General features: G+C 43.7%; 2 protein-coding genes across 5 annotated transcripts in view; one reads left to right on the plus strand and one right to left on the minus strand.

Annotated features, from left to right (window-relative positions):
* Positions 1 to 6087, minus strand: part of EXOC5 (exocyst complex component 5) — a 76226-nt gene extending 70139 nt beyond the window's left edge. The window contains exon 1 of the mRNA XM_073610780.1: positions 5694 to 6087. Coding sequence (XP_073466881.1) covers positions 5694 to 5720 — 27 coding nt within the window. The 5' untranslated portion in view covers positions 5721 to 6087. The remainder of the gene's footprint in view (positions 1 to 5693) is intronic.
* Positions 5799 to 23793, plus strand: part of AP5M1 (adaptor related protein complex 5 subunit mu 1) — a 41048-nt gene continuing 23053 nt past the window's right edge. For 2 of the 4 annotated variants that reach the window (XM_073610781.1, XM_073610784.1), the window contains exons 1-3: positions 5799 to 5947; positions 9826 to 9940; positions 15051 to 15696. In XM_073610781.1, the coding sequence (XP_073466882.1) occupies positions 9873 to 9940; positions 15051 to 15696 (714 nt within the window). In that variant the 5' untranslated portion in view covers positions 5799 to 5947; positions 9826 to 9872. The other 2 variants (XM_073610783.1, XM_073610782.1) reach the window with 2 other exon arrangements.

Genomic DNA, 23793 nt, shown 5'->3' on the forward strand with positions numbered 1-23793 from the left:
TGACGACCTTTTTTTCCCCACAGAGCTTTCTTTTGGTGATATTTAATCATCTCTGCTGTGTTTATTTTTTGCGCTATAAACAAGAAAAAAATGACAATTTTGAAAAAGAAAAGCAATATTTTTTACTTTTTGCTATAATATATATCCCCCCCCAAAAAAACAAATTTCTACCTCAGTTTAGGTTGATATGTATTCTTCTACATATTTTTGGTAAAAAAAAAAAAAAAAAAAAATCACAATAAGCGTATATTGATTGGTTTGCGCAAAAGTTATAGTGTCTACAAAATAGGGGATAGTTTTATGGCATTTTTGGTGGATTGGTAACATGCTACATCCTGAATATGGGTGTAACATGTTACAAAAGGTTAAAGCGGAGTTCCACACAAAAATGGATCTTCCGCTTTTCGGAACCCTCTCCCCCTCCGGTGTCACATTTGGCACCTTTCAGGGGGGAGGGGGGTGCAGATACCTGTCAAAGACAGGTATTTGCACCCACTTCCGGCATAGACTCCCATGGGAGTCTATGCCTCTTCCCGTCCCGACCGCGCTGTCTGCTGGGAACACACAGCTCCCAGCAGAGAGCGGGGACCACTAGGGACGCGCAGCGCGACTTGCGCATGCGCACTAGGGAACCGGGAAGTGAAGCCGCAACGCTTCACTTCCTGATTCCCTCACCTAGGATGGCGGCGGCAGCTGCCGAGAACCGAGCGGGTTCTCGGCATCCCCTGCCGACATCGCTGGACCCCGGGACAGGTAAGTGGCAATGTATTAAAAGTCAGCAGCTGCAGTATTTGTAGCTGCTGGCTTTTAATATTTTTTTTTTTGGCGGTGTGGGTGAACCCCCGCTTTAAGTTATCCTTTAAGGCCAGGTTTTTCTGGCGGGAGCCCCAACCTCCTTAAAGGAACACATTGGACACCCAGCAATGGCAGCTGAAAGAATTCAATGTGTCCCCATGCCAAATCCAGAGGACAAGCTGTACAGATAAGTGGTGATCACCCCAATCTATAACTAGCCTTTACAGTTGGGTGCACATGGAAGACAAATTGCACATCACAAACAACCACCATACTGTGTCAGTTCGGATTTCCTATAAAGGTGGCAATTTTTCGGAATCTGTTTCCAAACTTGCCGATGTACAAAATAAAACTACACTAGGTAAAGGGAATTGACATGACCTACAAATCCCTGGCCTCTCCTGAAGGCTAGTCGGAGTCCTACAAAGCAATGCCAGGGATGGTAGCTTTTACAAAGTTAGTATTATAATAAAGATTTACTAAAACAAACCCATATGTGATATTACCAATAATGAAACAATGGAAATATTCATACATTGTAGTTGTAATTGTACTAAATGCTACAATGTGTCCCTTGTTTTCACAGCCATGGTTGTGTACTTGTGACAGCTCCAAGTTACACATTATTCTACCACTAACACTACAAAAGACTCAAAATGGTCCACCAACTGTAAAGCACCATGGCTCCAGAGATTTACTCTGCCCTGCTCTGCTTATACAGCAGAGAATTGTCCCTCACCAATTCCAAACAAAACTTTTAGGAGTAGGTACACGCTGATGAGGTGCAGGAAATGCTGTGATCCATGCGCATTTCCTGCACCGCATTTAAATTGCACTGCCCTTGTGCAGCGGGTGTCAGTGCAAGCTAAACAACCCCCTCCCCCAACGGAAGGCGCAAACGCAGGAGCGTTTTCTGGCACCGGATTGCATGGTACAAAATGACCATGCAAACCGGTTGCAGTGCGGTTCCAAAATTGTTGCATGCACAGCTTTGGTGCGATGCGGTTCGATTTTAGCCCAATCAAAATTAACTGGTTATCTGCCAGTAACACACCTCCTTTCTTGTGGGTGACTACATTCACTCTACCACTGCATCTATGGAGGAGCAAGGTAGCCAGCCTTGGACAGCAGCATTGTCAATCATTCGAGTGTTGGATGGAATAGTAGATTAACATGGACTTTACATTACTGACTATCAATGTAAAACCTGGCACCAGCTAACACTTTTTAAAGAAGAGCTTCAACCTGTTTGATTAAAATTTAAAGTCAGCAGCTACAAATACTGTAGCCATTGACTTTTTAATAAAAGGACACTCACCTGTCCAGAGATGCAGCCCCGTCCTCACCCGGTCCCTGGCATGTTTACTGTGGGAAGCTGGGTGTGATTCCTAGCCAGCCAGAGAGCCACGCTGCACTTTGTGAATGGTCCTGCCGTGTCATAGAAGGTTGTGGCCGGGGAGGAAAGGGGAGAACTTCTAGTGGAATTGCTGTGGGGATCTGACTGGAAATGGGAGCAGTTACCCGTCAAAATTAGGTATGCCCCCCTCCCTCCAGAAAAAATTGAAGAAAGGGGGGGGGTTTGGGGACCACGACATGAAGCAGAACTTCAACCTTCAAGATGAAATTCCACTTTAAGTAGTTAAAGCAATATTTTTTTTTTCCTTTTTCGATAAAGCTTTTTTCATAAATAAAAGCGGACCATTGTAAGCACCCCTGTCAGTGTTCAATAGTTCGTCTTATCCCTACAATTGCAACTTTTCTAGGGCAGCTAAAAGAAGGTGAAAATGAACAGACTTACTGGCTGGGTCACCCAGTAATAACTGTGTTACTGGGGGAGGGGGCGCTCAGAAAAACAGACTGCTGTATTAATGTCACTGAGAGGTTGTATCATGTCATTTTTTATTTTGGCCAAAATGTCATTTGGCAGCTGACATATTCACACTGTCGCTTGTAAAATTTACCAGAAGCATGCCTGGAATGTTAGGCTCCATTCACACCTAGGTGATTTGAATCACGGGGCGGAATTGTGGCTAAATGTGGGAATGCGCTTGCAATGCCATTACTTCTTAATGGAACCCCAATCGCGGTGCGATTTTGACGCGATAAATCACGCTGCAGCAAAATCACAACGCATGAAGCTTGTCGCTCAAAAAGGAGCGTGACTTTCTTCTGGGCGACAGCGCCGGGTGTTTTGATTTATCGCACTGCGATTGGGGGTGCGATTAAAGTGGCTGTAAACCCTGTTACACCAATTGTACCAACAAGTAAGTATAAAGTCCTCTCTACTGTACACAGAGCAGCGCATGCACAGTTTGGTTTACGGTTCTGCCACAGTACACATGTGTCAGGGTGAATGACTCCTGCGCTGGAATTGTGTCATCATATGCCAACCAATCAAGACAGCCGATGACTGGCACCCAGAAGAAGTCAATTTTTTTCTGATTGGTCAGCACAGTCACATGCCAGTACTGACCAGTGAGAACTACTCTGATCTGTCCCATGTCCCTAGGGAAAGAAGAGGAAGAACTGCGCGGTTTCAAACCCCAAGAACCCTGCACCAAGCTGCATGGACAGTGAAATGGTCTCACCCATGTTCTTTTGAAAAAACAGACTTGCTGGCTGGATCACCAGATGAAAATAGAAGAAAGCCTAAAAAAGGAAAACAATGCAGCCATCACATCTGAGAACTGATAAGCTGCAATATAATAAATGTTTGCTTTTGGGTTTAAAGTGGTCGTAAAGGCAATTCTTTTTAAAATAACAAACACGTCTATATTTACCTGCTTGGTACAATAGAATTGCACAGTGTGGCCCCAATCCTCCTCTTCTCAGGTCCCACGCCAGCACTCCTGGCTCCTCTTGGTGCCCCCAATAGGAAACAGATTCCAAATGGAGTGCCTGGGTGGGCTCACGAACCCCGCTGTTGTGTCTATTGACACAGACAGCAGCAATTGGCCCCACCCCTGCTTCCTTGTCACTGGATTTGATTGACAGCAGCTATTGGCTCTCAGTGCTATCAATCTGCCCAATGAGGAGGGAGACAGCAGTGAGAGACACTGCTCTTGTGCACATCGCTGGATCGGATTCAGGTAAGAATTAGGGGGGGGGGGGGTCCTGCAGCAGAAAAGGTTCTTTACCTTAACCTGTTCCTGTCCATGCTATAGCCAAATGACGGCTACAGTGAGGACCTACATTTCCGGGAGGCCGTCAATAGATGTCCTCCCCTTTGCACGCTCCCTGTAGGGCGCGCGTGGTGATCATCGAATCAATGAGACTCGGGTGATCACAGATCGGATCGACCCCGGCCCCTTACCATGTGATCAGCTCTCAGCCAATGACAGCTGATCATATGATGTAAACAGAAGATCGGTAATCGTCTTTTTTTATCCACACGCTGACAGCGCGAGGAGAAAAAAAAGCCAATCGCCGGCTTCTGTGTAAGGGACATTGATCCCGAACAGCCGCCTCATCTGTGCCCACCAGTGGCGCCTGCCAATGCCACCTGCCAGTGCCCACACAATGCATATCAGTGTCCACCAGTGTATATCAGGGCGCCCAATCAGTGGCAACTATCAATGCCCAGGAGTGCCACCTATCAATGCCTCATCAGTTCCACCTAACAGTGCCCATCACTGCCAGCTATCAGTGACGCCTCATCAGTGTACATGAATGAAGGAGAAAAACTACCTGTTTGCAAAAATTTATAACAAAATATAAAACTGTTCTGTGTTTGTTTTCAAAATTTTCGGTATTTTTTTCATCAATAAATAAAAGGCCCAGAGGTGATCAAATACCACCAAAAGAAAGCTCTATTTGTGGGGAAAAAATGATAAAAATGTAATTTAAGCATAGTGTAGCATGACCGCGCAATTGTCATTCAAAGAGTGACAGTGCTGAAAATTGGTCTAGGCGGGAAGGGGGTTTAAGAGTCCAGTAAGCAAGTGGTTAATCACTTCCCGACCAGCCTATAGCAGAATGACGGCCGGGAAGTGGTTCAGTTATCCTGAATGGGCATCATATGACATCCAGCAAGATAAGCCACGGGGGAGCGCAGCATGACGATCGATGGTGTGGTGTGTTTGTCTGACACACCGCATCTCCGATCACAGCTGATCAGTGTAAACAGGAAAAGCCGTGTATCGGCCTTTCCTTTGCTTGTGCTGACAGAGGCGAGTAGAGGAGAGTCAAATGACTGCTCTCCTGACAGGGGGGGGGCGGGGGGTCTGCACTGATTATCAGTGCAGCCCCCCCCCCCCCCCCCCGAGGATGCCCACCCATTGCCACCAGGGAAGTCAATCATTGCCCATTAAGGATGTGCCCATCAGTGATGCCTGCCAGAGCCTCTGATCAGTGCCACCTATGAGTGCCCATCAGTGCTGCATATAAGTGCCACCTTATCAGTGAAGGAGAAAACCTACTGTACAAAGTTTTGTAACAGAAACAAAGAAAAACTTTTTTCTAATTTAATTTCCGTTCCTTATTTGTAGCATAAAAAATAAAAACCCCAGAGGTGATCAAATACAACCAAAAGAAAGCTCTATTTGTGGGGAAAAGATGATTAAAATGTAGTTTGGGTACAGCTTCACAGGACCGCGCAATTGTCATTCAAAGTGCGACAGCGATAAAAGGTGAAAATAGGTCTGGGCAGGAAGGTGTATAAGTGTCTGGTATTGAAGGGGTTAATGCATAACAAAGCCACAAGCATGCAGCCAGTGAAGTCTGGGAAGCCCATTCTATACACGTTCAGTCAGTGACTGTGTGGGGAATCCGGGGAGGATCAGAATGAAAGACCTGCAGCCTTCACAAGCCCTCCATAGATGAGGAAAGCCCCTGACATCGGTGTACACAGTGTCTGCTGTCAGTGTCTCCCGTGTACAGTCCTCCCCCCAATGACTTACCTCGAACAGGTCGGCAGTGGCGGCCATAGCGGCAGAGACACACACACAGCTCTCGTTGTCAGGCTCTCCGCTCTGCTCCGGGCCCCATGGACTGACTGCTCGGGCGGGGATCACACTGCTGCCATTCTCACCGGAAGTGGAGCTGACAGGGACAGGAAGCGGCGCGCACACAGCTGCTGACCTCTGACCTTCCCAAACCGGAAGTGGGGATCCGCTCTGCAGAGACGGAGAGGGCGTGGCCGGGCACGTACTGGGTGAGAGACAGCGAGCGGTGTTACATTACTAAAGGCGGATTGTATGATAAGCACGCTGTTTCCGTAGCAACCAATCCGCTGCAAGATCGGAGGCAAGGTTGCTATGGGCTAGTAACACTGTGGTTGCAGGTGTGGCGAGACATCCTTAGGGCTGCCCTGTACTTCCTGTTTATGTGTGGATCATGTGACTGCTTTCTGAGTCATTCAGCTAATATGCAGCTCTGACTTCACTGGCCTGGATCGTATAAGGTGCTGCAACATCTGGATCAGTGTAAGGCTCGCCATACACCTTCCTTACAATCTGTACGATCCACCTTCGATTAACCACTTCAGCCCCAAAACATTTTCCCCCTTTAATGACCGGGCCATTTTTTGTGATTCGCCACTGAGTCGCTTTAACTGACAATTGCGCGGTCGTGCGACGTTGTACCCAAACAAAATTGACGTCCTTTGTTTCCCACTAATAGAGTTTTCTTTTGGTGGTATTTGATCACCTCTGCAGGGTTTGTTTTTTTTTTTTGCGAAATAAACAAAAAAAAGAGCGACAAGTTGGAAAAAAAACAAAATTTTTTACTTTTTGCTATAATAAATATCCAAAAAACAAATTTCTTCATCAGTTTAGGCCAATATGTATTCTTCTACATATTTTTGGTAAAATAAAATCGCAATAAGCGTATATTGATTGGTTTGCGCAAAAGTTATAGCGTCTACAAAATAGGGGATAGATTTATGGCATTTTTATTGGCAACTAGAACTTGTGCTTCAAGTGTTCTGCAAGTGTACAACATGCTAGTGAAAATGTGCAGCAAGTTAACAGACTTATATTTCAACACTGCCACAAATTTGTGGTACGTTATCCTTGGTATCTGGGGTGGCTTTATATAACTGTGTCAGTACACAACAAGCTGTGTGTTATTTTATGAGGAATATGGGTAACGGTCACATGTTAATAACATTTATTTTATTTAATCTTGTACCCGGAGAATTAACCATATACACTTCATTCTTTGAGTTACTGACAGTACTTTGTGAAACCTTTGTTTCGTCATCCAAAGAGGACTAAAGCATTGGAAATAGCTATTCATATTTACACTTGAATGATATCTTTTATTATGGGGAAATGGGTTGATATGTTCTAGTTTAAGAGCCCTTGCACACTGGGGCGGGGGCGGCGTCGGCGGTAAAACGCCGCTATTATTAGCGGCGTTTTACCGTCGGTATTCGGCCGCTAGCGGGGCGGTTTTTTCCCCCCGCTAGCGGCCGAGAAAGGGTTAAATACCACCGCAAAGCGCCTCTGCAGAGGCGCTTTGCCGGCGGTATAGCCGCGCCGTCCCATTGATTTCAATGGGCAGGAGCGGTAAAGGAGCGGTATACACTCCGCTCCTTCACCACTCCGAAGATGCTGCTGGCAGGACTTTTTTTACCGTCCTGCCAGCGCATCGCTCCAGTGTGCAAGCCCTCGGGGCTTTCACACTGGAATACAAGCAGCGGCACTTTCAGGTCGGTTCGCAGGCGCTATTATTAGCGCAATAGCGCCTGCAAACCGCCCCAGTGTGCAAGGGCTCTTAGTGTAACTCCACTTTTTTAGAGAAAAAAACATTTCCCTCCAGGTGATCTCTGTACATTGAAAGGATTTTAACAAACTTTGTTGCAGATTTCAACCTTTTGTTATTCTGAAGAAATCCCTGTGTGTTTCTCTGTGCTGAGTAAGTCTAATGGGAGTGGTTTCATAATTATCAATCAGCTGCAGCAGCTGTAGGGCTCTAATGAGGAAAAGTGCAGGGTCTGCATCTCTTTAGACATGTTCCTATTGGGAGTATCTCACCAAAAAATGAAATTTTTGTTGCAGTGGATGCCTGAAATCTGGCTTGTATCTTATTAGTGTAGACTTCTGGGAACATCAGTGAACCACTCACACAAGCAAGAAATTATGTTTCTGGGGGGCGTTCTGTACACATTCTGTATACAGAAGGTCATTAGGTAGCCATATTACATTGCATTTTACAGAAAATGACAGAGCTGCAGACTAAAAAGCAAAGGTCATTTTTAATAACATTCAATATGACTTGTGTTGCTGTTACAATATAATATACAATATGACTCGTGTTGCAGTTGTATACGCTATATATATATATATATTTTTTTTTTTATTTGCAATTTTTTTCCCCCATGAAAGTGGAGTTAAACTTTAATGTAGAAGAGACATAGTGGGGTAGATTTCCTAAAACTGGAGCACTCAGGATCTAGTGCATGATAGCCAATCAGCTTCTAACTAGTGGTTGTAAAGGCTAAATAACAAACATGTTATACTTACCTCCACTGTGCAGGTCGTTTTGCACAGAGTGACCCTGATCCTCGACTTTTGGGGGTCCCTCGGCAGCTCTCACGGCTCCTCCTCACTTCAGATAACCCCCCAGGATAAGCGCTCTCCCGGGGGGGTTACCTTGCAAGCGCGCTCCTGAGTCCAGCATTTGCGTCCATAGACACTTATGCCAGACTCGGCCCCGCCCCCCAGCGCCTGCGTCATTGGAGTTGATTGACAGCGGGAGCCAATGGCTGCACTGCTATCAATCTATCCAATCAAGAGCCGTGCAGAGAAGGACAGCACGTCTCCGGCGTGGGAGTTTCGGGGCTCAGGTAAGTAAAGTGGGGGGCTGGGGGGCCGGTGACTGCCAGAAGTTTTTTAACCTTAATGCATTGGATTACAACCCCTTTAACCACTTCAGCCCCGGAAGATTTGGCTGTTGAATGACCAGGTCATTTTTTGCGATTCGGCACTGTGTCGCTTTAACTGACAATTGCGCGGTCGTGCGACGATGCACCCAAAGAAAATTGATGTCCTTTTTTTCCCACAAATAGAGCTTTCTTTTGGTGGTATTTGATCGCCTCTGCGGTTTTTATTTTTTACGCTATAAGCAAAAAAAAGGTGACAATTTTGAAAAAAACACAATTTTTGCTATAATAAATATCCATTTTTTTTTTAAAAAAAAGCTAATTTTTTTCTCAGTTTAGGCCGATACGTATTCTTCTACATATTTTTGTTAAAAAAATTGCAATAAGCGTATATTGATTGGTTTGCGCAAAAGTTATAGCATCTACAAAATAGGGGATAGATTTATAGCATTTTTACATTTTTATTATTTTTTTTTTTTTACTAGTAATGGCGGCGATCTGCGATTTTTATCGTGATTGCGACATTATGGCGGACACATTGGACAATTTTGACACATTTTTGGGACCACTGGCATTCATACAGCGATCAGTGCTATAAAAATGCATTGATTACTGTAAAAATGTCACTGGCAGGGAAGGGGTTAAACACTAGGGGGCAATCAAGAGGTTAATTGTGTTCCCTGGGAGGTGAGTCTAACTGAAGGGGGAGGGGACTGACTAGAGGAAGTGACAGATTGTGGTTCCTAGCTAATAGGAACACACAATCTGTCATTCCTCTCAGAGCAGAACAGGGATTTGTGTGTTTACACACACACTTCCCTGTTCTGTTCCTCGCGATCGCTCGTGGCCGGTGGTTATCGCGACTGTCGGCCACGAGCATCGGCACCCCCGCTGTACAGCGGGCGCACGCCTGCTATCCCGATCCCGCGAGCCGACGTATAGCTACGACGGTTCGCGGGATCGTGCCGAGCTGCCGCAGTATAATGACGGCGGCTGGCCAGCAAGTGGTTAAGCTTGTTCAATTAAGCTTTGACAATAAAATCTGGAAGCTAGTTTTATGCAGATCTGCACCAGATTTAGCACGCTTCCGTTTTAGTAAATAACCCCCAGTATGTCTCTTCTGCAAAGTTCCACTTTAAATTAAAAAAAACATTGCTTCAAGATGCAAATTACTTTCTTTAATTTAATTAATTTATTTTTTACAGAGTTACAAGTACAGCATACATGATTTGTGCATATCCCTTACACAATAATGCCTGTTCGCGGATTGTGGATCTTAAGCTACCAATCAGGAGAATGCGGATCAGTAAAATTCTCTAGGTAATGTTATTTAATATTGTATACATTGGTGTAGAGCTGCATGATTCTGACCAAAATAAGAATCATGATTTTTTTTTACTTAGAATAAAGATCATGATTCTCTCACGATTCTTGTGGCGTAACATCATCTTTCACATTATACAAAAAAATTGGGCTAACTTTACTGTTTTTAGTTTTTTATTAAAGCGGGATTCTGGCCAGGAAATTTTTTTTTAAAAGTCAGCAGCTACAAACACTGTAGCTGCTGACTTTAAATAAGTAGACTTACCTGTCCTGGGTGCCCGCGATGTCGGCCGCCCGAGGCCAACCTATCCCTCGGCTCTCGGGTCCCGGCACCACCATCCTAACTAAGGGAAACAGGCAGTGGAGCCTTGCGGCTTCACTGCCAGTTACCTACTGCGCACGCGTGAGTGTCGCGTCGCTCTGTGAATGACCCCGTGGTTTTCTGGGAACACACACAGTTCCCAGAAGGCAATGGGGCCACTCACCGAGGAGGCGGACACGCCGCAGAATAGGAAGAGGCAGATTAGGAAGACTGCCTAGCAACAAGGGTTCCTTTCATGACTAAGCCTATTTTATGAAATTTGGTGTTTACAAATTAAAATCCGTATTTTTTGCTAGAAAATTACTTAGAACCCCCAAACATTATATATATTTTTTTAGCAGAGAATCTAGAGAATAAAATGGCGATTGTTGCAATATTTTTTATCACACGGTATTTGTGCAGCGGTGTTTTAAACGCAAATTTTTGGAAAAGTGACACTTTCATGAATTTTAAAAAATCCAAACAGTAAAGTTACCCCAATTTTTTTGTATAATGTGAGAGATGATGTTACGCCGAGTAAATAGATACCAAACATGTCACCCTTTATAATTGCACGCACTCGTGGAATGGCGACGAACTACGGTACCTTTGAATTTCCATAGGCGACGATTTAAAAAATTTTTACGGTTACCAGGTTTGAGCTACAGAGGAGGTCTAGGGCTAGAATTATTGCTCTCGCTCTGACGATCGCGGCGATACCTCACATGTGTGGTTTGAACACCGTTTACATATGCGGGCGCGACTTCCGTATGCGTTTTCTTCACTGCGCGAGCTCGCGGGGACAGGGGCACTTTAAACATTTTTTTTTTTTTTTTTTTTATTTAATTTATTTATTTTTGTACTTTATAAATTGTGTTTAAAATTTTTTTTTTTTTTTTTTACTTTTATTGCTGTCACAAGCAATGTAAACATCCCTTGTGACAGTAATATGTGGTGACAGGTACTCTTTATATAGGGATCGGGGGTCTAAAAGACCCCCCATCCCTCCTTTACACTTCAAAGTATTCAGATCGCCGAAAACGGCGATTCTGAATACTGTGTACTTTTTTAAATTCGGCGCCATTGGCAGCCGAGTAAACGGGAAGTGACGTCATGACGTCGCTTCCGCATTTACAAGAAGAAGGCTGGAACGAAGCCGCTCGCAGCTTCGTTCCAGCCCGCTCCCAGCCGCCGAAGGCAGCCGAACGGACACGGCGGGAGGCGGCGGGAGGGGGGGATGTCCCCTCCCGCTCCTCCGGTATAACAGCCGAGCGGCTTTTAGCCGCATCGGTTGTTATACACGGGTAGCCGATCGCCCGCTGTAAACAACGGTACCGGGATGATGCCTGCAGCTGCGGGCATCATCCCGGTATAACCCCGGAAAGCCGAGTACGCATATGTGCGTTCGGTCGGCGGGAAGGGGTTAACATTTTTTTTTTTTTTTTTTTTTTTTTTTTTTTAGGATTTTTCATGCTATTTTTTATTTTAGGGTGGCCCTCCACTTTAATTCATTGAAGTGTATTTTTTCCAAAAAAATTGCGTTTGAAAGACTGCTGCGCAAATACAGTGTGACATAAAATATCGCAACAACCGCCATATTATTCTCTAGGGTCTCTGCTGAAAAAATATATTTAATGTTTGGGGGTTCAAAGTAATTTTCTAGCAAAAAATACTGATTTTAACTTGTAAGCAACAAGTGTCAGAAAAAGGTTTAGACTTTAAGTGGTAAACTGCCCTCATCTACAGACAGAAGTTCATTCCTTTAATCCAAAAGAACAGAAGATACGTTTTCTCTTTATGCCTAAGCAATGTTGTGATAAACTTGGCAGGCTGCCTTTTTTTTTTTTTTCTCGACAGCTGTCATTTGTGAGCAGAGAACTCTGCACTGAATTGGGAAAATGCTGTGTTAAAGCGGAGTTCCGCCGTTTTTTTTTTTTTTTTTTTAAGTCAGCAGCTACAAATACTGCAGCTGCTGACTTTAAAAATATGGACACTTACCTGTCCAGGGCGCCCGCGATGTTAGCACCCGAAGCCGATCTATCCCTCAGCTGTCGGGTGCTGCCACCACCATCTTTGGTAAAGGAATCAGGAAGTGGCTTGCGGCTTCAATACCTGGTTCCCTACTGCTCGTGCTGCGCTATTCCACTGATCCCTGCTGTTTTCTGGGACCCGTGTGTCTCCCAGAATACAGTGGTGGGGGGGGGGGAGTGGCGTAGATATCCGCGGGTGGCTCTGGTATCTATGCCCGGAAGGGGGAGCAAAATACCTGTATTAGACAGATATCTGCTCCCCCCTCCCCCCTGAAAGGTGCCAAATGTGACACCGGAGGGGGGGTGGGGGTGGTGGGGGACCAGAAAAGGGGGGGGTAGAATTGCGATCTCGATTCTTTAATGATTAGGGAAAAAAGAAGGGTACTACTAGGGTAACCAAGAATCGGACTTTAAAGGCCAGGAAACAATGGAGAGATGACACAAATATTATTCATCACATTTATTGAAAAAAGTACAAAATATAAACATAATATTCAAAAAAGGCTAAAACACACAGTATATATGCATATAGTACAGTTTGTACAGTGAGCCCTTGTACGTCTATGCGTTTCGCCGTTAGGCTTCTTCAGGACACGACCAAGGTTCAAAGACGTAACAGATAAGAGACAGGAGAACAAATCTCACTATCTTCAATTGGAATACGCTTTATGTACAGAGCCCAAATAGGTGGAGAATATTAATAATTATGGACTACTAGTAAGTAAATTTCAGTTATTTGAACAGGGGCAGATGTAAACCTTCACTCCGGACATGCAATAAACCAGCAGGGCAATAATGTACAAGGTCCAGCATTCACAAAGGAAAACAAACACATTAGTGTGCAGTACCTGGCTGTCTCCCAGGGGCATACCTTATCCTCCATGCATAGCATGCTAGTCCAGGCTCTATGTTTGCCGTTAGCATTGCCTAATCCCACTAGGGGGTTTGTTTTCCTATGTGAATTCTGGACCTTGTACATTATTGCCCTGCTGGTTCCTTACATGTCCGGAGTGAAGGTTTACACTTGCCCCTGTTCACTTACCTGAAATTTACTTGTTCTCCTGTCTCTTATCTGTTACGTCTTTGAACCTTGGTCGTGTCCTGAAGAAGCCTAACGGTGAAACGCGTAAATGCACAAGGGCTCACTGTACAAACTGTACTATAATGCATATATATATACTGTGTCTTTTAGCCTTTTTTGAATATTATGTTTATATTTTGTACTTTTTTCAATAAATGTGATGGATAATATTTGTTGTCATCTCTCCATTGTTTCCTGGCCTTTAAAGTCCGATTCTTGGTTACCCTAGTAGTACCCTTCTTTTTTCCTTAAATTTTGGCAACTTATGTATGTGGCTTTTTTCTTTCAATTTTCTTTAACAATTAATTGTGCAGCTCTACATTGGTGTGGTGTTGTTACATACGCTGTTAAAATTCTGTTTGTAAAATGTAGTCTACATTTTCTAACATGTGTAATGGGTGAAAAAACAAACTTTACTATTGACAGCACTACATTTCGTATCAGATTGTGAGAGAGGATAAAATCAGAGGACTTATTCATTTCCTGTCTTGGTTTCAGTGGCAACAACAGCCATTAAATGAGGAATAGTTAGTGTACATTTCAGGAGCTATTAATACAATCCTAGGAACTAGGAGATTAGTTTAAAGTGGTTGTATATCCTTACAGTGAAGTGACTGGCCTCAGGTGATACACAGAGATGAAACAAATCCTCCTACATAAGCTGTACCTGTTTATCTGCAGCACTCTCTTCTCTATATCCATTGAAAGTGCAGAATTTCTAAAGCATGTCTGAGCTGACAGAAAAAAAAAAGGGATGGAGAGCTGAAATTACACTCTGCATAGCACACTGTGACATACTGAAGCAGAGCATGATCCCCTCCCTTTGGAGACTGGGCCGCAGGGCAGTATTCCAACATGATAATGACCCCAAACACACCTACAAGATGACCACTGCCTTGCTAAAGAAGCTGAGGGTAAAGGTGATGGACTGGCCAAGCATGTCTCTAGACCTAAACCCTATTGAGCATCTGTGGGGCATCCTCAAACAGGAGGTGGAGAAGCGCAAGGTCTTTAACATTCACCAGCTCCGTGATGTCGTCATGGAGGAGTAGAAGAGGACTCCATGGCAACCTGTGAAGCTCTGGTGAACTCCGTGCCCAAGAGGGTTAAGACAGAGCAGGAAAATAATGGCGGCCACACAAAGTATTGACACTTTGGGCCCAATTTGGACATTTTCACTTAGGGGTGTACTCACTTTTGTTGCCAGCGGTTTAGACATTAATGGCTGTGTGTTGAGTTATTTTGAGGGGACAGCAAATTTACACTGTTATACAAGCTGTACACTCACTACTTTACATTGTAGCAAAGTGTCATTTCTTCAGTGTTGTCACATGAAAAGATATAATAAAATCTTTACATAAATGTGAGGGGGGTGTACTCACTTTTGTGAGATACTATATATATATACATATTTTGTGCAAAGTCCTCCCTGATTGAATAGAAATTTGATTACTGCTCCCACATTACATTGTTTTGGTAAATCTAAAGGTGGTTGTATAGAGATTGTACAGTCAGATTATAATATGCATGTCAAACTTTAGCAATGGCTTTTGGGAAAGTCAAGCACAGTTAGCAAAGTAAAACTGAATAGACAGGGCCACACTTTCCGTGTTTCTTGGGAAGGATTAGCAGTTCAGTTGATGTTATTTTGCTGGAATTGCTGTGTAAATGTAATTCTCTCTTGGTATCTTGCAGACGTTACCCTACTGTAGAGAAAAGAGCCAAAGGTTTTAATAAATCAAGCTATGCATCCATTCCAGAGGATGAAAACCTTTTAAAAGCACTGCTTCGTGAGCTCGGTTTAACAGGCGATAGTGAAAACTTTGTGGAATACAGGGATAACTGCTCCAGAATCACTAAAACCAATGTGCACTCGCTGACGGTCCCTGGTGGGAAGCTTTGGCCCATCCTTGCCATTCCAGATGGGGACTTTATCTATGTGTGCCTGCCTTTGGTGGAACAGTTACTGATACCCACCCCACCACTTATAAATATTAACAGCATCTCCGAAGCATTTGCTCTTTTGTACGGTATCATGAAGTTCATCAACTCAAAACACAGCACAGAGACAGACATATCATCAAAGATGGCCCAACTGGCACATCTAGTCACACGAGCCTGTCCGTTGGGTTCTCCCGTGGACACTAACATTTCTGCCCTGCCAGATTCTCTAAGCAGTATCTCTACAAACCAATCTTATAAAGCCCCGGCATGGAGGACCAGCAAACAGAAGGGGAAAGCTCAGATTGAAGTCTCCATCACAGAGAAAGTAAACTCCACTCAGTATGATAAAGGTGATGATAGTGACACATGGCAGGTGTATGGGACAGTCTCTTGCAAGGTGAGTGTCTTTTATACAATATGTCTACAAACAGCTTTAGGTGCCAAAGAATTATGTTCCTCCACTATCAGCATTAATCACTGCTGACATGTTTTCCTGACACCAAGAGAAAAATTGTGACAGGGGAGGGACCTCCAGCTGATTGACAGCCTCAGCTCTGTTCCTGTGTGCTGTGTGAAGGGGGGGGTGTCCCTGCCTTCCAATCAGCACTCAGAACTCTGTTTACCAAGCTCTGCAGAGTGTAACTTCAGCTCTAACCCCTTTTTTCCGACATCTCAGACAAGCTTTGTAAATTCTGCACTTTGAGCAGCTGTAGAGAAGACTGCGGATAAACAGGTACAACGCATGTAGGAGGATTTGTTTCATTTCTGTGTATCACCTGAGGCCAGTCGCTTCATTTGGTATATGTGAGGATATACAACCATTTTAAAAATCTTGTCATCCGTGACAAAAATTATCACATCGCAGGACTTTAGCAGACCACTGCCTATGTCACTAATGTGGTCTAAATAATATTGTATAAGAATTTATGTTTGTTGGTTGATACTATGTGGAAGATCACTGGAAGAGGAACACCAACCCCAAATAGATAAAAATGAATAGCCCTTTAAAGCCCAACTCCAGGATATTAGCAACCCCCTCCCATCCTCCCTGTCACCCCATCTAATTAAAGTGTTACTAAACCCACAACAGTAAAATCAGTCTGTATATACAGTAATGCATGCTTGTTATACTCACTGTGGAACCTAAGGGGTTAATCCTCAGCAATGTGTAAAAAGGCTGTTTGTTCATGTCTCCTCTGATCCTCTCATTCTTCCACTGTCCCCAATATATTTCCTGATAATACAAAGCCAGAGGACAGGCTAGACATGCTCAGTTTTGTGTGTTTTCCAAAAAATGTTTTGTTTTTTTTCTTGGGAGGGTGCATGTGATCAGGACAGGGCCAATCAACACTGTCCAGACAGAGGGTCAGGGGTCCTGGATCCTGATAGGACAGTCAATGCAGAATGAAAACTCCTCCTACAAGCTTTAGGCAGGCACTGAAGTCAGATTGCTATATACTGCTGATGAGAAAACGTATTTAGCCATTTATATTTACTTTAATAATTGCATTTCCATGTTCTCAGTACTGTGGGAGACCAGATATAGTGAATGCACTGAATACACCCAGGTCCTGGGTTTAGTAACACTTTAACCACTGATATGTAAAAAAAATCCAAATGCCCATTTTAACTAAATCCATGGTCACATGCAGGGCTTTTTTTCTCAGAGAATAGGTACAGGAACTCCTCCCTTCCTCCTCTTGACTCTGCCCCCTATCCACCTCCGAGCACCATTCCTTTTAGGGAATACAGAACCAAGTAACATTTTGTGGTGCTAAGTATTTTGTATGGAATTGGTAATGATAACAAGAAAGGCAGTAAAATAGATGTAGCAACAATGGACACCCCAGTGAAAATAGATCCACCCCAGCAACAGTAGCCTCCCAACAGCCAGCATCAATAGACCCTCCAGCAGCCAGCAACCTTAGACCCCTCTCTCTGTAAAAATAGATCCCCTTTAGCAACAATAGATTCCCCAGCAGCCAACATTAATAGACCTTCCAGCAGCCAGCAACAAAAAACCCTCCCTCCACAGTAGATCTGTCCCAGCAACATAAGACCCACCCCCAGCAACATAAGACCCACCCCCAGCAACAATAGATCCCCCACAAGCAACAGAAGACCTCCACAGAAACAATAGATCCCCTTCCTCTGCAACAATAGATTCCCTCCAGAAAAAATAGATCTCCCAGCAGCCAGCATCAATAGACCCTATAGCACACCCCAGCACCCCTTGTCGTTACATACATTCAGTTCTGGAGGTGCCGGAACTGCGTTCCCCCGCGTTCCTGCTGAAAAAAGCCCTGGTCACATGATTTTCCTTCTCTTGTCTTCTGCTTACTTCTTCTTTGAGGCTGGATTCACACTAGTCCAGTGCAAATTGCAGCTCTGATTTCCCTGCAAAGATAAAAATGATTAATTCAGCGTTTCCTCTCCCTTGTAGCTGCGGATCAGGGGGGAGGTATAAAAAAAGGGGGAGAGAATTCCTGTTCAGAACGGAACACATCTGCAAATTAGATGCGTTCCAGCTGAAGATTATGTGCCTGCAATTCGCACCGCACTGCCTAGAAAACGCACACAAATTTTGTGCAATGCGGACTACGGATGCAATGCACATATATGAACCATACCCATTGAAAAACAACATGTTTTCAAATGTTCTGCGAATTGGATGCAGTGTAAGCTGCATCCAATTTACAATAGTGTGAACCCAGCCTCAGTGTCCTATTGGTGGAGACAACCTGTCTTCTCTCATAGGCTCCAGAGGAACGAGAACCTGTGAGGGTGGTGAGGGGACCTGTACCCCAGAAGATGTAGAGCAGGGAAAAATGTTGGGTCTCCATGGAAGGATATTAACTTTGCTCATAGAGGAAACTGTGACTTTGATCCATCACACTGCGGGATGGCTTAGGAAGAGGTGTATGGAACTAAGGGCCAATTCACATCAGTGCGTTGATCTGTATTTGAGCGCAGCTGTAAAACGCAGATCAACAGAAGGACATCTGAAAAACAATCATTTCCAGTGTGTCTGATTCCCACCATAACGCTGCACATGCATGTCAACAGACATCAAAATGTATGTCAACAGGTGTCAGTGCGGGTTAAAACGCAACAAAAATGGTTGGAAATGTACATGTATTCTCCATACATTTTTGCGCAAGTCAGTGTGATTTGGCCCTGAGGCCTGGTTCACACCTACTGCATGCGTTTTTTTAATGCTTTTTGCAGAACTGCAGTGCAGTTCATTTAACATGGTTTCCTATGGGACACGCTCACATCTATGCTTTTTTTAGCTGCTGCATTTTTGGAAAGGGTTGGGGACTTTTTTAAACACAAAGCAGTGATTTTTTTAGTTTCAATAGACTTCAATGGAGAAGCTGCAGAAAAGAATGTAGTGCATTTTTGCTGCGATTTACGTTTTGCGTTTTTTAATCTGCCCGACAACAAATTGGCCAAAAAAAGAGCATTAAAAATGCAAAATGCAAATCACAGTAAAATCGCGTGTGCAGTAATGCAAAACGCACAGCAAAAAGCACTGTACAAATGGATCGAAAGCAAACTGCAGAGGTGTGAACCAGGCCTAAGATTAAGATTGAATTATTTTCATTTACTTCAAAAGATAACATAACAAAACCAGTTTTTCCTGCAATATTTACAATCAGTACAGAGGTTTTTCTTGTAGAATTTTTCCTGCCACTAGTTTTCCCCAGTCTGATGGCCAGAATTATTCAACCCACTTCCTGTGAGTCCAGGTCATCCTAGACCAGTGATGGCGAACCTTGGCACTCCAAGTGTTTTGGAACTACATTTCCCATGATGCTCATGATCTCTGCAGTGTTGTTGAGCATCATGGGAAATGTAGTTCCAAAACATCTGGGGTGCCAAGGTTCACCATCATGGTCCTAGACCCACCCCAGCCTGTTACTGGACAGTGAAAGGAGAATCAGCAAAGTGATGAGCTTGTCTCTTTATCACTGTACTCTCTCCTTCTATCAGTATACTTCTTGAGAGCCTGATAACAAGCTATATTCAGGTGCTGACTTGCATTTAAAAAAATACATTTTATTATGTATTAACGATTACAGAGCTGCAGTGGAAGAAAATCCTAACTGTAACTATTCTTATAGTTTTGTATACTTATATACTACCTATTTTTAACCTGCTCTGGTCATGTGATCCTGCAGCTCTGGCTCCCCTGTGTCAGTGAGCAGCTGCTACAGGGGGGAGGAAGGAACCTTGTCAATGGCTGAGCCACAGGAGCCTCACAGTGATCAGGGATCAGTGACATCATGGCTCCCAGAATCCACAGCTGTTGCCGAGCGCTTTCTTACACAGAGGAACCATACAGGATCATATGACGGGAACAGAATGAAAATAGTTAAATACACAGATCTAACAGGATATGTTGGATGACGGGGGGAGGGTTTTTAAAGCAGAACTTCACCCGAAAGGGGATGTTCAGCTTTGGTTTTTTTTTGGTTTTTTTTGGGGGGGGGGGAGCAGGTAGCTAGTTTTGACAGGTACCTGCTCCGACTTCCGCTCAGGCCGCCTAGGGAACTCGAGCGGAAGTTCTCCTCTCCCCCTCCCTCCCTGCAATCTTCTGGGACACGTCACAGGTCCCAGAAGATTGCCCGACCATTCAGGAGGCGCAGTGCATGTGCAGTGCGCACCCGGCTGTAACGTCGCAAGTTGTCACAGACGTGTACCCCCACCCGGTGATCCTGGGACAGGTGAGTGTGTGTTTTTTTTAAAAGTCAGCAGTTACACTTTTTGTAGCTGCAAAAACTACTGGAACTCCGCTTTAAGAATAGTTATTGTTAGGGTTTTCTTCCACTTTAAGGCCTCATGTACACTGCTGCTGCTAAACGGACGTTTAGGGGCAGATGGGCGTTTTTGAACTCTCCTCTGTTATCTTATCAGTACATATACACAGGGTCGATTTCAGTTGTTTCTAGGCGATTGAGTTTAGAGCCATTTTTTGGAATGCAAAAAAATGCATTCAGAAGCTGAGTTTACAGGCATTTCAAGCGCCAAATGCGGCTAAACGCGGGAACTCACATTTATCTGTGTTTTGTTTACAGCCGTTTTTCATTGTTGGCTATTTGGAAAAAAAACACTTTTTAAACCCAAGCGCAGCTAAATGCGGCAGGTAAACGCTGCAAAATGGACATTTTAAATGTGGGTTACTATCTGTCAAGTTAAATAGTTCAGGAGAGGTTGTAAAAACGTCCCATGTACATGAAGCCTAAGTTATGTCTTTTTTTATCAGTCAGGAGTTTGGCTTTAAATGTGTGATGAATTGTGGGTGTGCATGTCACATGAATAAGGATCATCACATAAGCATCCTGTAGTGTAGGTGCAAACTGTTTCTGACTGGTAACAAGCAGGGTTGCACTGATACCGGTATCTGCATCGATACCGAGTATCTGTACGAGTACTTATACTCGTGAAAATGCTCCGATACCCGAAACTGATTCCTTTGCGATGCGATTTGAGCCCATACAAAATTAATGGGCTCAAATCGCACTGTAAAGAGTCCCAATGCGATTTCAACAGGAATGCAGTGCGATTCCTATTTGAATCATGTGTGGTTTCCAGCATCGCTCTCGTGTGAACCCAGGCTTGCCAAAGTGATTTCAGCCTGGGTTCACACTGATGCGGTGCGGCAAACCACATGCGATTCAGACAGGAATCACACTGCATACCTGTTGAAATCGCTTGCGTTTTTTGCGGTGCGATTTGAGCCCATTCATTTTATATGGGCTCAAATCGCACCACAAAGCAATTGGTTTAGGGTATTGGAGCATTTTCATGAGTATGAGTATCGGCGCCGATATCGGTGCAACCCTACTTGTTATCAGTCAGAAACAGTTAGCACCTATGCTACAGGATGCTTATGTGATGATCCACAAGGGTATCGGTACTCGGTATTGGCGAGTACTTGACCGAAGGTATCGGTACTCTTATGCCCCGTACACACGGTCGGACATTGATCGGACATTCCGACAACAAAATCCATGGATTTTTTCCGACGGATGTTGGCTCAAACTTGTCTTGCATACACACGGTCGGACAAAGTTGTCGGAAAATCCAATCGTTCTGAACGCGGTGACCTAAAACACGGGGCAGTAGCCAATAGCTTTTGTCTCTTAATTTTTTTCTGAGTATGCGTGGCACTTTGTGCGTCGGATTTGTCTACACACGATCAGAATTTAAAGGATCGGATTTTGTTTGTCGGAAAATTTTATAGCAAGCTCTCAAACTTTGTGTGTCGGAAATTCCGACGGAAAAAGTCCAATGGAGCCCACACACGGTCGGAATTTCCGACAACACAATCCAATCGCACTTTCTCCGTCGGAAAATCCTACCGCGTGTACAGGGCATTACTCGCCGATAACCAAAAAAAAACGGTATTGATGCAACCCTAGTGACAAGAACTGCTGGTTGATGCTGACATTCAGATGGTCAGTACCTGGGGCCCTAATGGGCGTGCGGAAGTGAAATCCATGCCAGCAACGTCTCTCTGGAAATATATTGTGTTGTTTAGCATGTGTCTTCCATCAGTACATTGCATTGTAAGCAGTTCCATTGATGCCGTTGTTCAGTAACTAGCATACTAGCTTCAAACAAGTGTTCTATGCTTTATTTTTCTTCCACTTGTAAGGCTTTTATCCCCAAACAGAAGTGGATCTTATTTTCCCTTGATGTTTATGCCATGTCTAATAGGCTATTAAGAACTGAAATGAGACAGGAAATTGCAGTGAAAATGGTACTTATTCCATCACTCATTACTGAATGGTCTATGAAGGGTAACCCAGTGAATGTATTCGCTTGACTTTATTCATCTTTCAAGCTGTTGATCATTTAAAATTTGGACTGAAACTCCACATATTAGGACTTGTATAAGTTGTAATGGTTCATTTCAAGGAGAACTTTTATTCACGTTTGCTTATTTTGGGACCTGATTAAAAAAAAAAAAAAGAATATGAAAACAGGAACAAAAGTAGTTACTACAAAAGGAACAGAGCAAGACGGCAGGTGAGTGTGAGAGTCAGAGAATACAGCGAGGGATCTTCACACTCTCACCTTCTTCCAGGTGTTTAACCCCTTGGCGCCAACATAACACAAAAATACGGCCCCCACCGGACTGAGTTTTTTTTTTTCCGTTGGGCCTAATATTTGTGTATCTCCCTTTGTGCTGGGAGCACCCCGCACGGCGCGCTCCCAACACAGACACCGGGGTCTCACCAAGAGCCCCCCGGGTCCCATTCTTATGATCAGGACCTGAAATGTCCAATTCCTGGTCACCTAAACGCTGTGATAGCCTCTGACTGGCTAACACAGTGAACAGTCATTGTGAAGCCCGCCCCCATGTTTTCTGTCTCTGTGAATGGACGAGAGAGATACATTGTATTTGTCTTTTTCATTGCAGAGAGAGAGAAAAAAAAGTGTGTGAAGAAAAAAAATAAAATAATAATTATAAAAATAAAATAAAAATACCTAGATCAAGGTTTGACATAGATCAGTGCCAGGGTTAGTGTTTGGGTCATGGTCAAAGGTCAAGGGTCATGGTCAAAGGTTAAGGTCAGCATTTTTTGGACAGGATTATTATTTTTTTGTAAATAGTGTTAAGCCTCGTACACACAATCGGACATTCCGATGGGAAATGTTGGATGTCAGGCTGTTGGAGGTAAATCCGACCGTGGGTATGCTCCATTGGACAGTTGTTGTCGGACTTTCCGCGGACAAATGTTGGCTAGCGGGTTTTAACATTTTCCTCGGACAAATGTGTGTACACAAGTACGTCAGAAAATAGTCCAAAGTACAAACACGCATGCCCGAAAGCAAGGACGAGCCAGAAGCGGTCGGTCTTGTAAACTAGCATTTGTAATAGAGAATTAACATTTGTGACGTGGCAAATTATGAAATCTCGAAATGCAGCGCACAATTCTCTTCTTCTTTAACGGGATAATAATGAAGCTGCTTTGCTGGTGATACTGATGGAGTTATTGCAAACTAATCTTCAAAGGCTTTTTTTTTCTAGTGATATCAAGAATAATATTATTATGCTTTTCTTTTTTATTTGGGCAAGTTACCACAACATCATTATCCTGTAGGTTTTAAGATCAAAGATACAACTATGTTGGTGTCCCTTGTCAATTTTACATTGTATTTTTTTAAATGTAACTGCCTACTCCCAAACTGTCATTTGAAGTAAAACACATAGCCAAGTATTATTCTACACAATTTTTTTATTGTGCATTTAAAAAATTAAAATTAGACATGATATCTGCCAATAGAACTTAACCAAAAAGTGCATTCTATGCATCCAAAAATATTGAAAATATACCAAATCAAATCATTATTATTCAACCAAAAAAATAATATCAAAGCAATAACTCCAAGGCAAATAATAAAGAACACGTTATCTCCTCCAATTCCGCAACATGTCTGGTTGACAAACGGCCAATCAGAAACGAACTGGAAAGTGCGA

The sequence above is a fragment of the Aquarana catesbeiana genome, linkage group LG13 (assembly GCF_042186555.1).
Source record: "Aquarana catesbeiana isolate 2022-GZ linkage group LG13, ASM4218655v1, whole genome shotgun sequence".
Classification (NCBI taxonomy): domain Eukaryota; kingdom Metazoa; phylum Chordata; class Amphibia; order Anura; family Ranidae; genus Aquarana; species Aquarana catesbeiana.